This window comes from Telopea speciosissima, chromosome 4 (genome assembly GCF_018873765.1).
Source record: "Telopea speciosissima isolate NSW1024214 ecotype Mountain lineage chromosome 4, Tspe_v1, whole genome shotgun sequence".
NCBI lineage: Eukaryota > Viridiplantae > Streptophyta > Magnoliopsida > Proteales > Proteaceae > Telopea > Telopea speciosissima.
In genome coordinates this window covers 5,832,577-5,853,027 of record NC_057919.1, presented here as the reverse complement: position 1 = coordinate 5,853,027, position 20,451 = coordinate 5,832,577, and the positions used below count along the sequence as shown (strand labels likewise).

The window sequence follows — 20,451 nt, the reverse complement described above, 5'->3', positions numbered from 1 at the left end:
TTGCTATCTAAGACTTTATGGACTCAGTGGTTTATGGCTTTATGGCTTTATGGCTTTATGCCCAGAGAAAAGAAACCCACGGGGAGAGAGAGAGAGAGATAGAGCCCCAAAGTCCTTTCCATTTCCATCCTTTTAGGTTTTCCTATCTATTGGTAAAGGACAAAAGCTTCAACCCAACTCAACCAGGTTGCTGTTTCACTCCTTTCTCTCAATCATGATGCCAAGAGGCTTAGAAAGCTTCAAAATTTCTAAGCTTAACAATGCTTCTTAAGTTCATCTTTACGGTTTTGAAGAAGACAAGGCTTGTCTGGCTTTTTACCTTCTTTTTTTTATCCTTGCATCTTTTGGGAGTGCTTCCCACATCACTAAGGTAAGAAAGCAGCAAACCAAGAGATGGTACAAAGGAGGTACTCACAGATCCTTTTATATTAATCCAATACTATCTCATTGGAGCTCTGATCAGGTCAAAAATGATCCCTCAAAAGAGATGGGAAGAGGGTAACAAATTTTTACACCCCATTAAAAAGATAAAAAGATGAAAGTAACAAGTTTATAAGTTGTTGAGGGGGTTTTTTTTTTTGGTAGAAGTTGTTGAGGGGGTTTGATGTCATGTATTTCGTTGTTGTAATAAGAGAGCTGATTCCAAAGGGCCATTAAGAGGCCATAAGGGTCAAAGGTATATCGACAAAATTCTTATATAGGATTTTGCAATAAATTTATAGTGAGGGTTCTTTCTTTGTAATTAATTGTAACCCTATTCTCCATTGATGATGTAACAGATCTCATCTCACTGTGGACGGACACAATCTCTGTGTTCAATTGTGTGATGTTTATTTGCATTTTTCCATTCTTTTCTCCTTCATTTTAGATTCATGTTTTTCAACAATAAATATTGGTATAGGTGTCCATATACCAATACAATACGTGAATACAGACTGGCGGGAATTTTAAAACTGACCCACTTTTTGGTATATATACACCTGATTCGTAACAGTATCGGGTTCCGACGATACTGATACTTAGAACCAGGGGGCTGGCTACACATTAAAGAGGAAAAAATGGAAACAAAATCTGAGGAAATGAATGCAGTCATGGAGAAATCAAATATGAAAATTATTAAAGTGTGTTTTTGAAATTTGGATGCCCCTTCTCCATCCGAAAAAAGAAAAAGTGGGAATTCCCTTATCTAATTGGTTTTTGTGCTAGAAAACAGCCCCCACTTAGATTTCTATTTTGAGTTCACCATCCACCTAGAGTTGTGTTGTTTCATCTTCAAACCAGAGGAGCTCCTCCCCAAAATCGTACAGAGAGGTGGCCCAATTCTTGGGTGAGAACCTGTTTCTTGTCGGATCTTGTCTCTGGAAATCAAAACCCTGCTGTGTAGACTCTACTCCCCTCTGCAATCTATCCAAACACTGAAACTCGTATTCAAATACCTTCTGTGCTCGAAGTGTTTACAATATATTAATGAGGTACACAACTCTACTCATGTTGCCTGCAAATTCCAACTCAGAGCAAAATATGAGAGATAGTTAGATATTCCGTACAGAGTGGGTTGGTCTCAAAAAATTGCGGCTACCAATACCATGGATACTAATGGCTCCGTACTAATATTAAAACAGGTTTTCAGGTCTTCTTTAGTAAAGCAAATGCATGCAATGTGGCCTCCCTGAACTGCTGTAACTTATTTACTTTCTATTTTCTAAAGTCAGGGATGATGATGATGATGATGATGATATACAGTTTAGTCACCATTTCTAAGCATGTTCTCGGGGGATGAGTATGGATTGTGATCATTTGAAAGAAAAACGAGAAAATCTCTTCTTAATCTCTCTGTTTCAACATACGAACTCAGTCTCAGATGCCTGATTTCCCCCTTTTTTTACTAAAAGTAGTCCATTTGCACTTGCAGCATGCGCAAAGAACCCGGAGTTCTCTTATTTTTTTAGGGATGAAAGTGACCCATGCGCCCAGGCTAACTACAGAGAGTGATGATGCATCACATGCTTGTATGCACTACACCCTTCCACCCCTGGTTCTTGTAATGCCTCCCGGTTGTAAGGTAGAGCCGCAATCCAAATAGTAAGGGTTCAATTTGACTAATTACAAGAAATTTCTGCAACTAAGGTCGAATACTGAATAGCCTACATAAAGCCCTGTTGATCATACCAAGTATATTTATGCTTTCTTTATATGCGTGGGAATTTTAAGAGCTATATAGATTAACTTTCACCAATTGCATCAGTTATCGTTCAAGAGCCCACAAAATATGACCTGGTTTAGAGCATATCTTGGGTTCCTCAACTGTCCAAGTGAGGGCAGCAACAGAGGCAAAGAGAATGAATAGATAGGTAAAAAGCTAGCTCTTGAAGTGCAAGCAATACCTCAGTAGGAGATTGAAGATTTCTTTTTATTAATATTATAGGGATGGTGAAAATTGATTTTATTAGCAAGCAGCAGAAGTATTACAGATGAACTGAGAAGTGAGAACCATGGACTCATTAAGTACTCACTAGAACAGACTTGTCAGACTTAACTCTAACAAAGAATTTGTAGAACTGACCCATGCATCACCCTTTGAAAAATCACAATGACCAACTAGAAAGGTTGTGAGCATCGACCAACATGACTGACCTAACACACAGGTGAAAATCTTGAATATCTAGCAACAGAGAGGAAAGATCCCCATGGCAAGTTTCCATAGACCCTTGATCAAGAAATTGACAAACGTTCTTTGAGTCTGTTTTTGCCTCCACTTCTTTAATACCCTGCGGCAAGGCCTGCTGAAATCTGAACTGAACTGAACTGCTACAGTTGCTGTTTAGATAGGTGTTCCACGGTTTCCGAGACAGGTTCCAGCTACCACAAAATTACTTGAGTTAATGTCAGCAGCAGGCAACGTCCCTGAGGTGGCTTCCAATGCGGCTGCTGTGGAATGTAATCTTGGCTACTCTGTTATAAAGTGTCTGAAGTGCTCTCGAGAAGGGTTGCAAACATCCTTGCTTCCCCACACAACTGATGAATGGCACCCATTATCTTGCACGGGTTGGTCTTTGGTGTAGCAAAAGAAGTTCTTTGCACTGGTTGTTATCTGCAAAGATTCTGGGGCAGCAACAGTAAAATGCTTTGTCCAAACTAGTGGGGCTCAGAGGCAATGAGGCCTTGGAGTGGAAACAGAGGATCTAGCAGTGAAAAGCAAAAGGTGTAAGGAAATAAAACTGTTAGTGAATACGATGTGCATGGGTCTGTTAGATTGAATTTTCTGTTCCAATATGATAAACACCACTCTGGTATACCTGTAGACCTGTTCCGATTATCCCTTTCTGTTTTCATTTATTCTAAATTATAATAATAAACACATATGCTCCATAACAATTCAACCTTTCAAACATTCAGTGCCTTTCCCAAAGTACTTCATATTAAACACCATTATTGGGGATCTGGACTGGTAGCACCGATTATTGAATATGTTTCACAAACACATCTCCCTAGAAAAAAACGTAGATCTGATCTATTCATTGCAAAACATTCCAGGAAAAAAAAAAACATTCTCTTGAATGATCAGAAGTGTAGGATCATCCCAGTGAAAAGCACTAATATTAAGCACAACAAATACATTATAATCTCTTCCCAGTAAACATAAAAGTATGGATACCTGATTCCTCCAAAGCTTGAGATTTTGAACAGATAATTCACAATGACAAAGCATGTTGTATTCCATGTTTGTTCCTAAAAAGGATGAAGAATAAACCTCAACATATTACCAAGCCTTGTATGCAAGTTTGAGATTAGCAATACTTACAACTCATTGACACTCAACTCTTCTACTTCCTAAAGACCTAGTGTTACTAGGCACATGTTTCTGAGCATATGATCAACTAAACACATACTTCAAATGTACAAAAACCAGTTTCCTGTTCCTGACTCCCTTCTCCCAGTGAAGATGACTTTCACCTTCTTTTTTCCATTTCCAGATTGACAAATCAAATCTCACTTGATGAAGTGAGGAGTGATCAATCCAGAGATCTCAAGAAACCCAACACGCTCCCTCCCTCCAAATATGTTCTTCAGCTTCTCATCACATACTATCACCTTCTTGTTCTCCGGATCCTAGAAAAACACAAGGGGGGGGGGGGGGGGAGTAAAGACACATCAGAAGTAAATTTTATGGAAGACTCATCATTATCAAGGCTACAGCATGAAATGTAAAACATGATATTTGAGCAATGCTGGGACCCAGGTTTTTTTATTCGGGGGAAATTCTGAATGTTAGGCAGACAGTGTATGGGTCTGCATTGACCATGTGTGAAACTTCACACCAAATACCTTCCCCAAAACCACGTATGGGGTGTTTCCCTTGCATTTTTTGCTGTCCTGTTTTCAGCTATTTTCCAAAACTTCAATTTCTCAGTGGATTCTCAAAGCTTTAATATGTCCTGTGGTGAACTCTGTTTTGGTTAAAACTTAATGTGAAAAGGGGACCTTAGGCCCTACCTATTCACAAAATTTGGGCCCCATATAAAATGCCACAAGGTAGATAGTAAAGAAATGCCTTAGTGAGCCAACAGGCCATTCAAGAAACAATGCTACAAGGTTTGTATTTGCTATTAGGTTTTCAAAAGAGTAACACATGAATAATTGAAGCTAATTTAGGAGTAGCTCCGATAAATGATAAGTTGTGAGAAAATCATTTGAGGTGGCATGGACCTGTGTGCAATGGAGGCCTTTGAATGCTCCGGTATGGAGGGGTGATTTGATTCAGATTGAAAGAGCTAAAAGAGCCGGGGGGTAAGCTTAAAATGACTCTAGGAGAAGTGGTGAGGAATGACATCCATAGCTTAGAACTAGTAACAAGTATGGCTTTGAATAGAGCTGATTAGAGGAAAATGATCCATGTAACCAACCTCATTTACTTGGGATAAGGCCGAGTTGAGTTGAGTTGAGTTGTTTTCAGAAGAGTAATACCCAAGGAGCATAAGAAGTTTCCCTACGTCTATAACAAAGAAGATGTTACAGGGTACAAGCATTTTGCCTTAGGTTTTTAGAATTAAGTCGTTTCTTCTTAAAGATGTGGTAGCAAGGAGTTAGTGCATTAAACAACTTCTTGGGGATTATAAGAATAATGAAAGGTCTTCTTATGCTATTTATTCTAAATTCCACTTTTATTAAACTTGAGTTCAAAAAATGGTTAGGCACAGAGATCATAGTCTTGTATAGCATCTAATTTCTTCAGACTTTTCATCTATAATATTGGGGCGATCATCCCATGGGGGAAAGACACATAGCTTTTCATGTATAATATTGGGGCGATCTAATTCACTGTTGATCCTAAAAATTGGAGAGAGACCAAGGGTTGGGAACAAGGTTTTAGGTATTGGTGTGGACCAACCAGGTTGGCATACTCGGTTAAACTTGTAATCAGCCAAAATAACCCAGGACCAGTAGAGTCCAATCCGGCTACTGATCTGACATTTTAAATTCTGGGTTGGGAATTGCATTGATAAAATCAGCCAAATCAACATAGACTGGTGGTCCTGGATATATGCCTCAGTGTACAAAAGGGTAGGAAGAGGGAATCTATACACCCTAAGATAAGGTGGTGGAGACTAAAAAGGGAATCCCTGTGGACATTTACTCATAATGTGGTCAAACAAGGAAAGTGAAACTTTAAGGGAGACACCAATGTGATGTGAAACAAGATGATGACTTGTATTAAGAGGGTTGCCAAAGATTTGCTAGGGGAAGCGAAGAGTAGTTGTCATGCCCCTAGAGAGACTTGGTGGTAGAGACATGAGGTCCAAGCAGCCATTAAGACCAAGAAAGAGTGTTTTAAGACATGGCAAAGGACTAAAGAAACAGAGGATAAAAAGAGGTATTATGATGCCAGAAACAAAGCTAGGAAGATTGTGGGGATGGCAAGGGCGAAGAAATATGAGGATCTCTATATCAACTTAATCACAAAGGAAGGGGAAAAAGATATATATATATATAAGATAGCAAAGATGAGAGAAAAGAAGAGTAAAGATTTCGACCAAGTGAGGTGTGTCAAGGGTGATGATGGAAGAGTGATGGTAAGAGATGAGGACGATGAGTATATTTGTAACCTACTAAATGGAGATAGGTCGAGAAGAAATGATCTGGATTACATTATTCAACAAGATATCACACATCATAGATATGTACGAAAGGTTGGTGTAGTGAAAGTTAAAGAAGCCTTAAGAAAGATGAAAACAGGCAAGACACCAGGCCCAGATGAGATTCCAATAGAAGTGTGGAAAACACTTGGAACTTGTGAGTATATTGGTTAACTAATCTGTTTAACCGGATTATGAACACAAGGAAGATGCTAGATGAATGGAAGAGAAGCATTGTAGTCCCGATCTACAAAAATAAAGGTGATATCCAAAGTTGCAATAACTATAGCAGCATAAAGCTTATGGGCCACGCTATGAAACTTTGGGAGAAGGTTATTGAAGCCCATTTGAGAAGAGAGACCCATATCTCGATGAACCAATTTGGCTTTATGCTATATAGATCCACGACAGAAGTTATCTACTTATTGAGGAGGCTCATGCAAACATATAGAGATAGAAATAAGGATCTCCATATGGTATTTATTGACCTGGAAAAAGCCTATGACCGAATCCCTGTGAAGAGAGAGGCATCGAGTAAATATGTGGATATAATAAAAGATATGTATGAGGGCGCGGTAACTAGTGTGAGATTTGCGGGAGGTCAAGGCAAGGAATTCTCAATTATTATTGGGTTACATCAGGGTTTAGCCTTAAGCCCTTACCTTTTCGCACTTATCATGGATGACTAACCAAGAGCATTCAAGAGGAGGTCATGTGGTGTATGCTCTACGCCGATGATATCATATTGGTGGATGAGACAAAAGCATGGTTTAACACTAAGCTAGAGCTTCGGAGATCAAGTAATGTAGCCTAGGTGAAATAAATCTCACTTAGGACCAGGTTCTGTCTTAGGGCTGGCCGAATGGACAGATTAGGGTTACTAGGGCAGAAGTTAGGGTTAGGAATGGGAGATTGAGTTAGGGTTTATTGGATAATGGTCTGCAGGTTTTTAGGAGTCTATTAGTGTAGGATCTAACTAGGTTTAAATAAGAAATAGAAATTCAGAATATTAGGGTTAGGGTTTTGGGTTTTAGGACTAAAGAGGATAAAGGGATCTAGGGTTTCTAGAGGGAATCAGGCCAAGAGCTTCTGGCCGAGTGTCACAGAGGTAGGGAATAGGGTTCGGCTGAAGTATGGGATGATTTGGATGGCTGGTTAGGTCTAGGCAGGTTTAGGGTTGTTGGGGTGTAATGGAGAAGAGAGGAAATTAGGGTTTAGTTGTTGAGATGAAGGCTGCAGATTAGGTCGAGTGGAAGGTCTGCTGTGAGGGATCTGTGGTTAGAAGTTTAATGAAAACTGATGGTCGGATCTGTAGTTACGAAGGAATCCTAGTTAAAATAGGAGTTGCAGATTTAATGGGGTTGAGGGTTATGGAAATTGAGAGGATGTAGGGCTGGGTTAGGGAATAAGAAGGAACTAATTAATTGCAGAATTCTGTAACAGCTTACTTGTAATAGAAGAACTTCAATGGCAGCAACTCGAAGAGCTTGATTGAAGAAGAAGAAGAACATCCCGATCTGCGAGATGCAAGGAGTCGCTGGATTTCTCCAACCCTAGCCCTTGATATAACTCACAAGGGGTCTTGATATGACACACAAGACAGAGAAGCAAAGAGATCATGGCGGCAAGCAAGAAGAAACAAAATTTCAAACATAATAGGAAGGGAGCCTCCCACGATTCTACTATTTATAATAATAAAGGGGGCCAAAAGGCCTTACAAATAATCAATCTAAAGCAATCCTAATCAGATTAGGAGTTGGGATTCCTAATCTGAATCCTAATTATAAAACATAGAATAGACTTATACTCTAAATAGGAGTATAAGTGTAAACAACTAAAACAAACAAAATAAAATACTAATCCCTCTAAAATCATGGACGGGACTAAGAAGATAAACCATGAAAAAGACTGTTTTAACCCTAGGCTAAAAGAACAAACAAATAAAACGGCTCCAACAAAAAATCAAAGAACAGCCAAATTAATCATGGTTTCGGCTTCTGCATCAACTCTCCCCGACTTAGAAACATTCATCTCCGATGAATGGGTGAAATCCATGCAACGCTCTGGCAACTTGGGGCTGAGCTTGTTGACTTCATGAATGGGAGTCCACGTACCATGCTTGTGTGAAGAAACTCGTCCACGAACCTTGTGATGAGGAGGAGGAAGTAACATGTGGGCAGCAGCTTCAACACTTCCCTGGCAGAATTCTGTTGAAGTTATAACAGTGGGAATATGGTCTTCAAGTCGTGGGGCCTTCTCTTCGAAGAACCAAGGGGGCATCACAACATCAATGTGTTCAACCTCCATAGGGTCTTCAATATTTATAACCTTCTCATTCAGCCCCACCTCTTCAAGAACAGCAACTTGCTTGATACTGTCTCCCTGTGAAATGTTCCCAATTACCTTGTCACAATCAACCGCATCATCCATGAGAACTGGAGCAATTGTATGGACACCTTGAGCACCACCATCTAGATCTTCAAGGTGACGGTCTAAGTCTTCATCACTATCAGGGGGTAGTGCATATATGCCATGCTCATCGTGCTCTTCAGAGGTTTCCTCTGCCTTGGCAGCTACATTAACAGGTCTATGTTTTTGTGGGCAATCTTTGGCATAGTGCCCAAGTTCATTGCAATGGAAACACTTGTGGGGTTCATTGCTGTCCATGGGAGCTTTACCTTTATAATCAGCACGTGGAGGACGGGAAGAACTACCAGCGGAGTAGCCTAATCGAGTAGGACCAGCAGTAGAATTTCCAGTTCGATTGTGACTAGTGGTAGTAGACTTGAATGCTGAAAAAGTTTTGACAGTACCCTCAGTGGAAGAATCAAATCCTCTATTCCCAACCAATAATTCTTCAGCCTTCAATGCCTTCTCAAAACAATCCTTGACGTCCAGAATATCCACAACACCAATAGCTCTGAGGATTTCAGATCTCAATCCCAACCGGAATTGGGACAACATCTGAGTAGCACTTTCTATTGTGTCAGTGCGAGATGAGAGAGAGTCAAACTTTTGCATGTACTCGGATACAATCATGTTCCCTTGACGAAGGGAGTTGAATTGATCTTGCATCTGAGCGGTGTAGTGTCTTGGTAAGTACTTCTCTTTCAAATCATACTTCATATCCTCCCAGTTGGTAGATGCTTTACCTTCACGTTCCATGTCCCGCTCTGCCTTGCGCCACCATTCTCGAGCAGAGCCAATTAGTTTAGTGCGTGCCAGTCTCATCTTTCGGTCTTCAGGCAAATCATACCAGTCAAAGTAGTCATCTAGGGCAGCAAGCCAGTCATAGAATTTTTGTGGATCACCATGCCCATCATACTCTTTCAATTCTAGTTTGACCTTCTGTGTATCGAACCGCCGGTTAGTAGCTTCATCTCCAGTGAAGTAGGACCTCAAAAATTCCTCAAAGTTAGGTCTTCGAGGTGCTTCAGTAGTTCTGTCTCTGTCTTCTCTATAGTCATCTCTGTCATACCTACGTCGATCCCTGTAGTCTCGGTCATGTCTAGACTGATCTCTGTGGTCCTTGTGACGTCTGGGATGACCTCAATGATATTCATCCCTTCCCAAAGTTCCATGTACTTCAGAATGAACTTGGAATCTGTCTTCCTCTACATATAGAGGGTTGCTTACAAGAGGCACAGCTTGCCTTTGTTCTATTGTTGTCATTCGATCACCAAGAGCTTGCTAGTCTGTGGAAATCTTCTGCAGCATAGTCATGATTGCAACAAGGGAATCGGGTGGGGGTGGTTGTGTGGGGTCCACAGCAGGGTTGCCATGTTCTTCCATGACTCTGATACCAATTTAATGAAGCCTAGGTGAAATAAATCTCACTTAGGACCAGGTTCTATCTTAGGGCTGGCCGAATGGACAGATTAGGGTTACTAGGGCAGAAGTTAGGGTTAGGAATGGGAGATTGAGTTAGGGTTTATTGGATATTGGTCTGCAGGTTTCTAGGAGTCTATTAGTATAGGATCTAACTAGGTTTAAATAAGAAATAGAAATTCAGAATATTAGGGTTAGGGTTTTGGGTTTTAGGACTAAAGAGGATAAAGGGATCTAGGGTTTCTAGAGGGAATCAGGCCAACAGCTTCTGGCCGAGTGTCACAGAGGTAGGGAATAGGGTTCGGCTGAAGTATGGGATGATTTGGATGGCTGGTTAGGTCTAGGCAGGTTTAGGGTTGTTGGGGTGTAATGGAGAAGAGAGGAAATTAGGGTTTAGTTGTTGAGATGAAGGCTGCAGGTTAGGTCGAGTGGAAGGTCTGCTGTGAGGGATCTGTGGTTAGAAGTTTAATGAAAACTGATGGTCAGATCTGTAGTTACGAAGGAATCCTAGTTAAAATAGGAGTTGCAAATTTAATGGGGTTGAGGGTTATGGAAATTGATAGAGGATGTAGGGCTGGGTTAGGGAATAAGAAGGAACTAATTAATTGCATAATTCTGTAACAGCTTACTTGTAATAGAAGAACTTCAATGGCAGCAACTCGAAGAGCTTGATTGAAGAAGAAGAAGAACATTCCGATCTGCGAGATGCAAGGAGTCGCTGGATTTCTCCAACCCTAGCCCTTGATATAACTCACAAGGGGTCTTGATATGACACAAAAAGACAAAGAAGCAGCGAGCAGTCATGGAAGCGAAGCAAGCAAGAAGAAACAAAATTTCAAACATAATAGGAGGGGGAGCCTCCCACGATTCTACTATTTATAATAATAAAGGGGGGCCAAAAGGCCTTACAAATAATCAATCTAAAGCAATCCTAATCAGATTAGGAGTTGGGATTCCTAATCTGAATCCTAATTATAAAACATAGAATAGACTTATACTCTAAATAGGAGTATAAGTATAAACAACTAAAACAAATAAAATAAAATACTAATCCCTCTAAAATCGTGGAGGGGAACTAAGAAGATAAACCATGAAAAAGACTGGTTTAACCCTAGGCTAAAAGAACAAACAAATAAAAAGGCTCCAACGAAAAATCAAAGAACAGCCAAATTAATCATGGTTTTGGCTTCTGCATCATCAAGCTGGAAACAAGTGGCTTTAAGATTAGTGTAACGAAGACGGAGTATATGATGTGTAATTTAAATCATACTTTGATGGATACCGACATGGTGCGAATTGTAAAAAGAGAGATACCACAAAGTAACTATTTTAAACATCTGGGGTCAATCTTAAATAAAGAAGGTGGCATAGAGGAGGATGTTTCACACAGAATTAAAGTGGGATGGATGAAGTGGAGAGGTGCGTCCAGAGTGATGTGTGACCAATGTATTCCTTTAACGCTTAAAAGGCAAATTCTATAGGACTATTGTATGACCGTTTATGATGTATGGGGCGAAATGATCAGCAGTTAAGAAGTATCTTATTGAGAAGCTCTCTGTAGCAGAGATGAGGATGATAAGATGGATGTGCGAAAAAACTAGGAAGGATAAAGTAAGGAATGATTGCATTAGAGCTTACTTGGGAGTTGCCCGATCAATGACATGCTCCGAGAGAGTCGTTTAAGGTGGTATGGTCATGTCCAACGGAGGCCTAAGGATGCCCCAGTAAGGAGGAGTGATATGATTCTAATTGAAGGAGCTAAAAAAGATAGGGGCAGGCCAAAAATGACCATAGGAGAAGTTGTAAGGAAGGACATGCATAGTCTAGGTCTTGTTCCAAGTATGACCTTGGATAGAGTATATTGGAGGGCAAGGATCCATGTAGGAGATCCCATTTAGCTGAGATTCTCCTGACTTGTTGGGTTGTGCCTTTTCCTCTTGCTATCATCTTCATCTTCCATCTTTCATTTTTTTCCTTTATTTCCCATCTTTCACTTGTCATTTTTCATTTTTCTTCTCTCTACTCTTTTCCCATCTCTTCATTTCCCTACCTTATTTTTTTTTTGGATCCATGTAGCCGACCCCATTAAGTTGGGATAAGGCTGAGTTTGTTGTTGTTGTATATATAATAGATGGAAATCAAATTAACTTGAGATGTATCTCAAGTAATTCTACTACAAACTTTCGTGTTAGAATTTTGGACTAAATTAACAACTATATTCTGTTAAAAACATTACTTTATTTTTTTAAAAAAATATTTGGGGCCAACAACTATCCCTATCTCTCTACCATCAGTAGTACTACCTAGGTTTCTTCATGTTTTAATTTTATCCTCCCTATTCTTGATACTTATCCACCTCAACATCCCACCTCAGCTACACCACTAGTCGCAAACCCCCTCACACCTCTGTCGCAAAAGGGGTGGGCCATCCTGCCCTCTCCCCCCCCCCACCCCTGCTCGCAAACCCCGCCCCCATCCCTATCGCAACACCCATCCCCTATGTCTCACTCCATTGAATGCAACCAGCAAGAGCTCTAAGTTCTTCTAGCCAGTATATTTAAGAAGGTAAAAGATGGGGGAGCAGAGAATTATATATGCCAGCATTTGCAGCTCTATCAGGAACTGGAACTGGAACTAGAGCAATTCAAGGCAGTTTTTATTTGGTGGACAGTGGTGCTGATAAGGTTATTAACGGTTGCCACCGACTCCAGGTTCAGCTTTGCAGATGGCAAGCTGCTCACAAGTATTTGAAATGTCTATGGTATCAGTGAACCACCTGACCTACTCCCTTGCATATTTGAGCTTGTTGATAGCCCTGCTCGGCTGCTCCTTCCCCTTGGTCTGGCCCGCAATCAGGAGAGATGGTGAACCCTGATGGAAGTAGGGTGATATGTGGTGTCTTCCCCACTCATTGCTATGTTGATTGCCAGGAAATCAGCAGGTGCTTAGATGACAAGCTATCCAGATGCGTCTGTACAGCTCTCTTGAAGTATCAACATGTTCTTCAGTTGTAGATAAGCTCAACCGAGAATGGCGGGAAATTGTTGGAGCGAGGCAAGAGTATAAGAGAGATCAGTTGCCACAGCTTCTCCCATTCTTCAGCCATAGATAAGCTCAACCAGGGGCACGGGCAGTTGGATTTCCCAAAATTTCATTCCTTCTTTCTTCTCTACCGAAGAATTTTCAGTTTCTTGACCAAAAACCCATTCATTGACTAATTTAAGAAATCAATATGAATGTGAAATTGAAATTGAACCCAAGAGAGCCTTAGTAGGTCCGGAGAGGCAATACTGACTTCCTTTTGTTGTAATTTCTATTTGGAAATAAAGATTTGTAGTCGCTGCCTGTCCACTGCTGCAGCAGTAGCCTGTACTTCGTTCAATCAGATAATTTTTGTAATATTTTACGCAGTTTCCTGGCTTTTTTTTTTCTTTTTTTTTTTGGAGGGTAAAAGTTTACTGGCAAACAATCCTCCATATTTAGTTATTTACCTCCATATGCATTGCAACACTGTGGGATATGTAATCATTGAAACGGACAGTTAGTTTTAGGGATGATGTCGAAAACCAGGTATGTGGTCGTTGCAGCAAGGGCCAATCCAAGACGAAAAAAAATGGCGCCTTGCAACATCAGAAATCTGACCAACAGATCAAAGATTGCATTCCCATTAAATAATATTCAGGAAACGGGGTTTAAGTTTTACTTGTTAAGGATTTGTAGCCCTCTGGATAAACAAGTAGTCGTGCACACATGAACCTTATCTAGTCATACCAAGATTTCACGGGAAAGATGCACCCCATTAAACAAACCAAACCATTGAACTGTAACAGGGAAAAAGAAGAAGCACCGAATAACATATAAGCATAAACGGTGTAAACCAAGCAGAAAGCCAACTAAGATTATTGAAGAAGGAATTTTATACTGGGAGATAGATAGAGAAGATAAGAGGGGGGGGTGGATGAACCTGGAGGTTGTGCTTCTTGATGTAAGCCCAAATCTGCTTGAGAGCTTGGGTGCGAGGTATCTCAGGGACGCCGAGAAGCTCTTGCATTGCAGGAGAAATGGGCTTGGGCTTGGTGATGCCCCTAGGCTGTCTATTCCCCGTCGTGGAAGAAGCAGGCTTCGATGAAGCATCAGCGGAGGTAACAAGACGCACCATGCAGAGGGTAGCAGGGGGAGGAGGAGGAGGAAGAGCAGCGAGGCGGAGAGTGGAAGAGGACTTGGCCCCAACAAAGCTCGACCAACAACATCCCAACGACATTGCCATTTTCTCTTTTGTACACGCGGACTCGCCCTCCAACAGAAGCAGAAGAGGAAGAATCGATTTGGTGCCGCTACGGGAGAAAAAAGGTAGCGATGGAGGGAAGGATTGCGCTTGCGGATGAACGGATGAGTGTGAAACCCAAAGTGAGAGAACTGAGAACCCGCCTTCCTTCGGATATCCTTTCAAAGATAGGGAGAGAGGAATCAGGAAAGGATTTTACTTCTTTAGACGCTCAAGAGTCAAGAGTTCCCCAAGTCCGTTATAGAGAAGTAGCCAGGAAGAGAGCCATGAAACACTGTGGTGTGGTGGCACCTCATTGTGGTTCATGTAGAGGATGATGATGTTATATCATCAAACACAATCAATCGCCGTTCATGCTGTGTGTGATTCGTGATTTAGTCATATTTTTTTAAACCGGGCCATAGTAAGGGAGACGGGTTTGCAACTTGCAAGTTGCAACTCAGGAACCCTGGGATTTTTCATCTGTTCCATTACTGACATGCTTTATTTTGCTCCATTACATCCTTAGATTGCCAATCCATGGCATATTAAAATCATACGGTGATGACATTTATTCACTCAACACTAACCTAACCCGAGTTATCCATTCTCTCTCCTCTCTCACTCCTCCCTCCCTCTCTCTTTGCTGCGACTCTCCAAAAACGACGAGCAGCTCCGGCGGAAACTCTCCTGAGGCTTCTCATTTTTTTTATCTTTATTGTCTTGTTGAAATTTCTCTGTGTGCGCTTGCTTCTGTACCTATGAATTCTCTGTTTCCTCTCTTCTGGGCTATCCCTTCCTACTTTGAAGTTGGTTTTCCTCAGTGATCGTGCTATATACAGCTAACAGGTTGGAAGAAAATCCATGATTCGAGTGTGTTCGTGTGATTCTCTAAAAGACCCAATTAAAGAAAATAAACCATTAGAGCCCCATATATAACATAAATACAGGAAAGAAGGCAGAAAAAGAAAGCAGGGACGGGTGGTTGTTCTAACATGTAAATCGCCTGTGTTGCAGACCGTCCGCAGGGGCACGTTGCAGTTAGTGTTCTCAGGTGGAACCACAACTTGATTTGGGAAATTTGGGGACTCCTTTAAAGTACTGATGCGAGGATGGTACGAAAAAACCGGGTCTTTGGTCGAGATATTGGCTGTTGAAGCTCCTCTGAAACATTCCAGTTGGGTCCTTTAGGAAGAAGAGAAGATTCAAGATTCACATAACAACCTTCTGACATCAACCCAAGTGTGTCCATATACAAAGCAGACAAACATGTGAGCCCATCAGCAGAATTGAGTTCGGTAGGTTGAGATTGAGCCTGGGTCGTTGGCTCAAGCAACAAGTAACTCAATTTTTGGCTGGGTGGAGAACAAGAGAAGAGATTAACCGAGAGCATAGTTCAGTTTGGAGAATTGATGAAAGCCGTTTGGTTGGCCGTCAGAGAAATTATGGAGGATTTCAGTGGGCAGTGATGACGGATCAGTGAGAAAGGCAAAAGAGGGAAGTCGGCATCGGAGGAGACGATATCAAAGCCTCAAAGGTAGGGCGTCGAAAGAAAGAGCCATCTAAGAGAAAAAGATCGTATAACATTGAAAAACAAAGACGAAGAGTTGACTGAAATAAAAAGCAGAAAAGAAGAGTAAGAGAAAGATAGAAAGGAGAGGTTTGGTTTTATTTGCTTTGTGTTCTTTGATGGAAATACCTGAACAGATAGAGAGAGAGAGAGAGAATAATGGGCAAATGAATTATTTTATTGAGGCCTCTGCAAAGGTGAGACTTGGGAGGAAGAAGAAGACAAAGCAAAATGGCAACTTCAGGGCTGCTGAGTGACTCCTGTCGACCCAGTTTCTCTAATAAGTCTCTCAAAACTCTTAAAAAGCTGTGTCTCGGATTTTTATCAAAAGGGCTCTTGTTTTATTCCGTTCGCGTTTCTTCCTCCCAAATCTCTGCGCCCACGATTTGCTGGGCTTTGATATGTCCTGGGGAGAGTTTCCGCCGAAGCTGCTCGTCGTTGTTGGAGAGTCGCAGCAGAGAGAGAGAGAGGAGGAGGGAGGAGTGAGAGAGGGGAGAGAATGGGTAACTCGGGTTTGGTTAGTGTTGGGAATAAATGTCATTTTTTAAATCTGACCGTTGGATTTTAATATGCCATGTGTCGACAATGAAGTAAAATGGACCATGTCAGTAATGGAGCCGATAAAAATCCAAAAACTGGGCCGGACTTTTGAAAACCCAACCCATAGTCTCAAATCCAATCCTGAATCCGGAATATTCCTGATTCCTTGCCTCGGACTGAGATATGACAACCCTGATTTCATCCATTTAAGCTCGTGAATCGTGAGACTCAACCTGACAAAAGCTCTCTACTTCAGGCGAAACTGGGTTAAGTTGAGCCCAATGTTCAAGACAAACCATTAGGAAAAGTACATCCCCGGCAGCGTGGCTTCCACGCCCAGATACAATCCAATGTGAACCGTTAGGTTAGCCCTATGCTGGCGCAGGGGCCCTGCTGGCAAGCAACCATCTCCCTTCTGTAGTTATGTTAAATATCAATTTTGGAATTGGTCCGGTATTTTGATGATATAGATTTTAAAAATAAAAAATAAAAAAGAATTTTAAATTTTCAGTTGATGACAACAATACGTATCGATATTATATGACTAATACTGATGCAAATCGATACGGATAACTTAAAATCCCTAGGGTTGTCAATTAAATATGATTATATGAATTACTCAAGAATAACTGATTTTCTAGGAAGAATGGCAAGTATCACTTTAAAGTTTGGGAATTAGTGTCAAATAATTTGTAATCTTAATTTTTTTTTATCATTTTAGAGTAATTTATAATTTTTTTTCTTCAATTAGGGTAATAGTGATATTTCACATGCATACTTGAAAATATGCTACTTTTAAATCTTTTTATACTTTTATCTTAAAAAATCTTGGGAAAAGGCTGGCACACTGCTAAGTTGCCGGCATGTGTCATCCTCTCTTCTTGCTTGAAAAAGACCCCTTTACCCTTCTATGTTCAGCCCTATGATCCATAATATATTGAAAACTGTGTTATGTGCTTAGGTTTTTTCCTATTTTTTCTCTAAGTATTTCATTGTAATGTGTTGAGTGAGGGACGTGCAAGTGAACTTACAAAAGCTCATGAATGACATTAAAAATCTCACCCCTATGTTGTTCAAAGTCCCACAAAATACAAATGACTTTGGTTACTATTCATGGGAAAAATAAATATATCTCCCATGCTCCTCAACCCACAAAACCTAGTCCCACAACATCCACACTCCATTCTCCCCATCAAACAAACAGGGCCTGAGAATTAGTTATCGAAGGGAGGTAGGAATCTGTAAATTACCTATTGGATAATGTAATTGGTACTAAATATTTGAAATAAAAGCTTTGGCTTAGGATTACAATTGTTTTTCTAATTTAGCTTCATTGTTAGAGAAACAGGAACAAGGGAAAAAGAAAGTTACAATACTTGTCCGAGGAAAATATCCTTAACAGTTTGAGTTCATCTGCCTCATTTACACGCTCAGGAACTCGAAACATAACACATACCCAACCTTCTCCCAAAAATCTGTTGAGAATAAGATAAATGATAATTAAAAGAAGGTATTTAAGTTCTAAACACATCGACCCAGTTTTATCTGGTCACCACATACCTTTTTTTTTTCCCTAATCAAAGGCCCATGGCCAACTACAACTAAGAGAGAAACGGAAGGCTAAGACAAACCAACAGATCTACAACTACCAGGGGGAGGGGGAGCATGGCACAACTGTGATCAGGAGAGTCGAACCATGACCTTCTAGGGACAAACACTTCAATCGATAAACCTCCAATCAACCGATCTAGCAGGGCTGTTCACGAACGGATCATTATCATCTTAGGTTCTCTGCCCAGTACAGTTGTCTGGTTCCTCTCATACGGGGATGGAAATGATGACCTAACCCCTGCCCGAACACATTACTCGGGTGTGGTTAAGTTGTCATTTTCGCCCTCTATGAGAGGAATCGAACAACCGGACAGGACAAGGAACCTGAAAGGAAAAATTTCAACGTCGAATTTTTTTCCTGTCTGGTTCCCTACCCAGTATGATTGTCCAGTTCCTCTCATAGGAAGGCAAAAATGACAACTTAACCTCACTCGAACAGTGTATTTGAATAAGGGATTAGATCGTCATGTCTGACCAGGAACCGGACAACTGTACCGACAGGAAACTGAAGAGGATAATGATCCTTCAACGCCATAGACGTTGATGTCCATTGGGACCATGCCGCGACCAAGAAAAAACGACGGGATCTAAATAAGCTAACGGTCGGATTTTACCATATGTAAGGTCACCCCCTAAATTACATGAAGACGTGACCGTTAAACCAATTTTGGTTACCCCACCGTGGCAAAGTATATGAAAATGTGACCGTTAAACCGATTTTTGTTTACCCCACCGTGGCACCGTGCATAGATAGAGGGATTGCCATAAAAACAAAAGGAAAACAGAGTTTTTGGACCCTACCAGTCTACCACCACAAGGCACCAGCAGCGTTTGAGCTGTCATCCGTCGCTCTCAGACTTCCCAAATGATGATAATATAATGTCTTTGTCTACCGCCCGTTACTTTCCCCGTTATTACCCGAGAGTGTGAGATAATATGAAAGTCCTCTGTCGGGACTCGGGAGTAGTAGGGACCACTTTTATCACACCGAATCCCCTTCCTTTGCGTCTCGGATCGACCTGGCCCCACACGTGACGATGTTCTGCAAAACCCACACCTCAATTTTTTATTTCAGCCTTTCTTTTTATTTTCTCAACCAAAATATATTCACAAATAATTTTCTTAATCTCGCTCAACGGTTAAACTAGGAAACCACCATTGACGTTCTAAATCGACACCCTTATTTATTTATTTATATATATATATATATATATATATGGGCAAATGAGAAAATCCCTTTTGAAATTTGATAATTGGAGGGGAGGTATTTTTTGACGTATCATCCTTTTACATGAATAATGATATATAAGAAGGTGTGCAATCATTTTTTATATGGACCAGCCTTATTGGATTAAAGATCGGATCATTTTACCCTAAAAAGAATATCAATCCTATTAATTTTGGACCATTTTACCCTTCAATAATTTTAATCTATATCAATATTATATATACCAATGCCAATACAATATCAATACTTAAATGCATGTCAAAATACCAATACTACTAATTTTTGACCAATTTACCCTTCAACAATTTTAATCTTATACCAATATTATATATACACCAATATGATACCAATACCTAAATTAATGTGCTTGATGTACATCATTTCATAATTATTTATTATTTGCTCCATCCTCTTTGACCATTCTAACCTCTTTATTATCAAAGTCATTGCTACCACCATTGGTGTGATTAAGAGATTCCTCCTATTTCGGTAGCTTGGAGAATCCTTCTCCAAATAATAAATTTTGTCTAAAGGATGAAGTTCTTCCACTAATCAAGCAGTTTGGTAAAAAATTTAGGTTTTCATCTTCATAAATCACTAATCTTAAACCGTAGAAATGGTGACAAATAAGATGGCCATAGGTGACATTGGTTGACTCGATTATGCTTTTGATCAGACAAAGGGACAATAATTTACTACTAAGGATAGTAGCAAGAGAATAGTAGGCCACATTAATATAGATAGGAATAGAGAAATTTGGTCACAATAATACTATCAACATAATTGTGTACATTCTAGTAAGAACAAGGTTTTAGATTTCTGTATTGATGTCCATATCGGTCTTAGTTGATACAATGTAATATTGATACAGATTGGGGTTGTATCAAATATAAATTAAAAAAAATGATACACCTTTTGGCCAGTATATAAAAAACTCTTTTTTTTTAAGAATTAACTCAATGAAATTATTAATTGAATCTTGGAAGAAGCATCATAAGTTCAGTTGTTGTTGAACAGTATCCTTGAGTTGATTTGAAAAACTTTTAGTAGAAGTCTAACTTGCACGAGGACTCCATATACAGGGTTGAATTAAGTTTCGGTCTTTAGCAAAAATGATTGTATTGATTGATACATCAATAAATTTATGAATGCCTTAAATCATGTTTCAATTTGATTTTTTATTTTTGATTTTTGATTTTGAGTTTGCAATCACCTTGGTACAATCTAATCAAAGAGCTATACATTAAGTTTGAAATTCTGTTTTTGAAGTAGCTGT

General features: G+C 40.1%; 1 protein-coding gene across 2 annotated transcripts in view; it reads right to left on the bottom strand.

Annotated features, from left to right (window-relative positions):
• Positions 1-3,581: 3,581 nt before the first annotated feature.
• LOC122657668 overlaps positions 3,582-20,451 on the bottom strand; it is a 30,538-nt gene continuing 13,668 nt past the window's right edge. Inside the window, exons 3-4 of one of the 2 annotated variants that reach the window (XM_043852442.1) lie at positions 13,927-14,234; positions 3,582-4,110 (exon numbers count right to left, since the gene is read on the bottom strand). In XM_043852442.1, coding sequence (XP_043708377.1) covers positions 3,991-4,110; positions 13,927-14,229 — 423 coding nt within the window. In that variant the 5' untranslated portion in view covers positions 14,230-14,234 and the 3' untranslated portion in view covers positions 3,582-3,990. Of the gene's footprint in view, positions 4,111-13,926; positions 14,383-20,451 lie in introns of those variants that run through there. The other variant, XM_043852441.1, reaches the window with a different exon arrangement.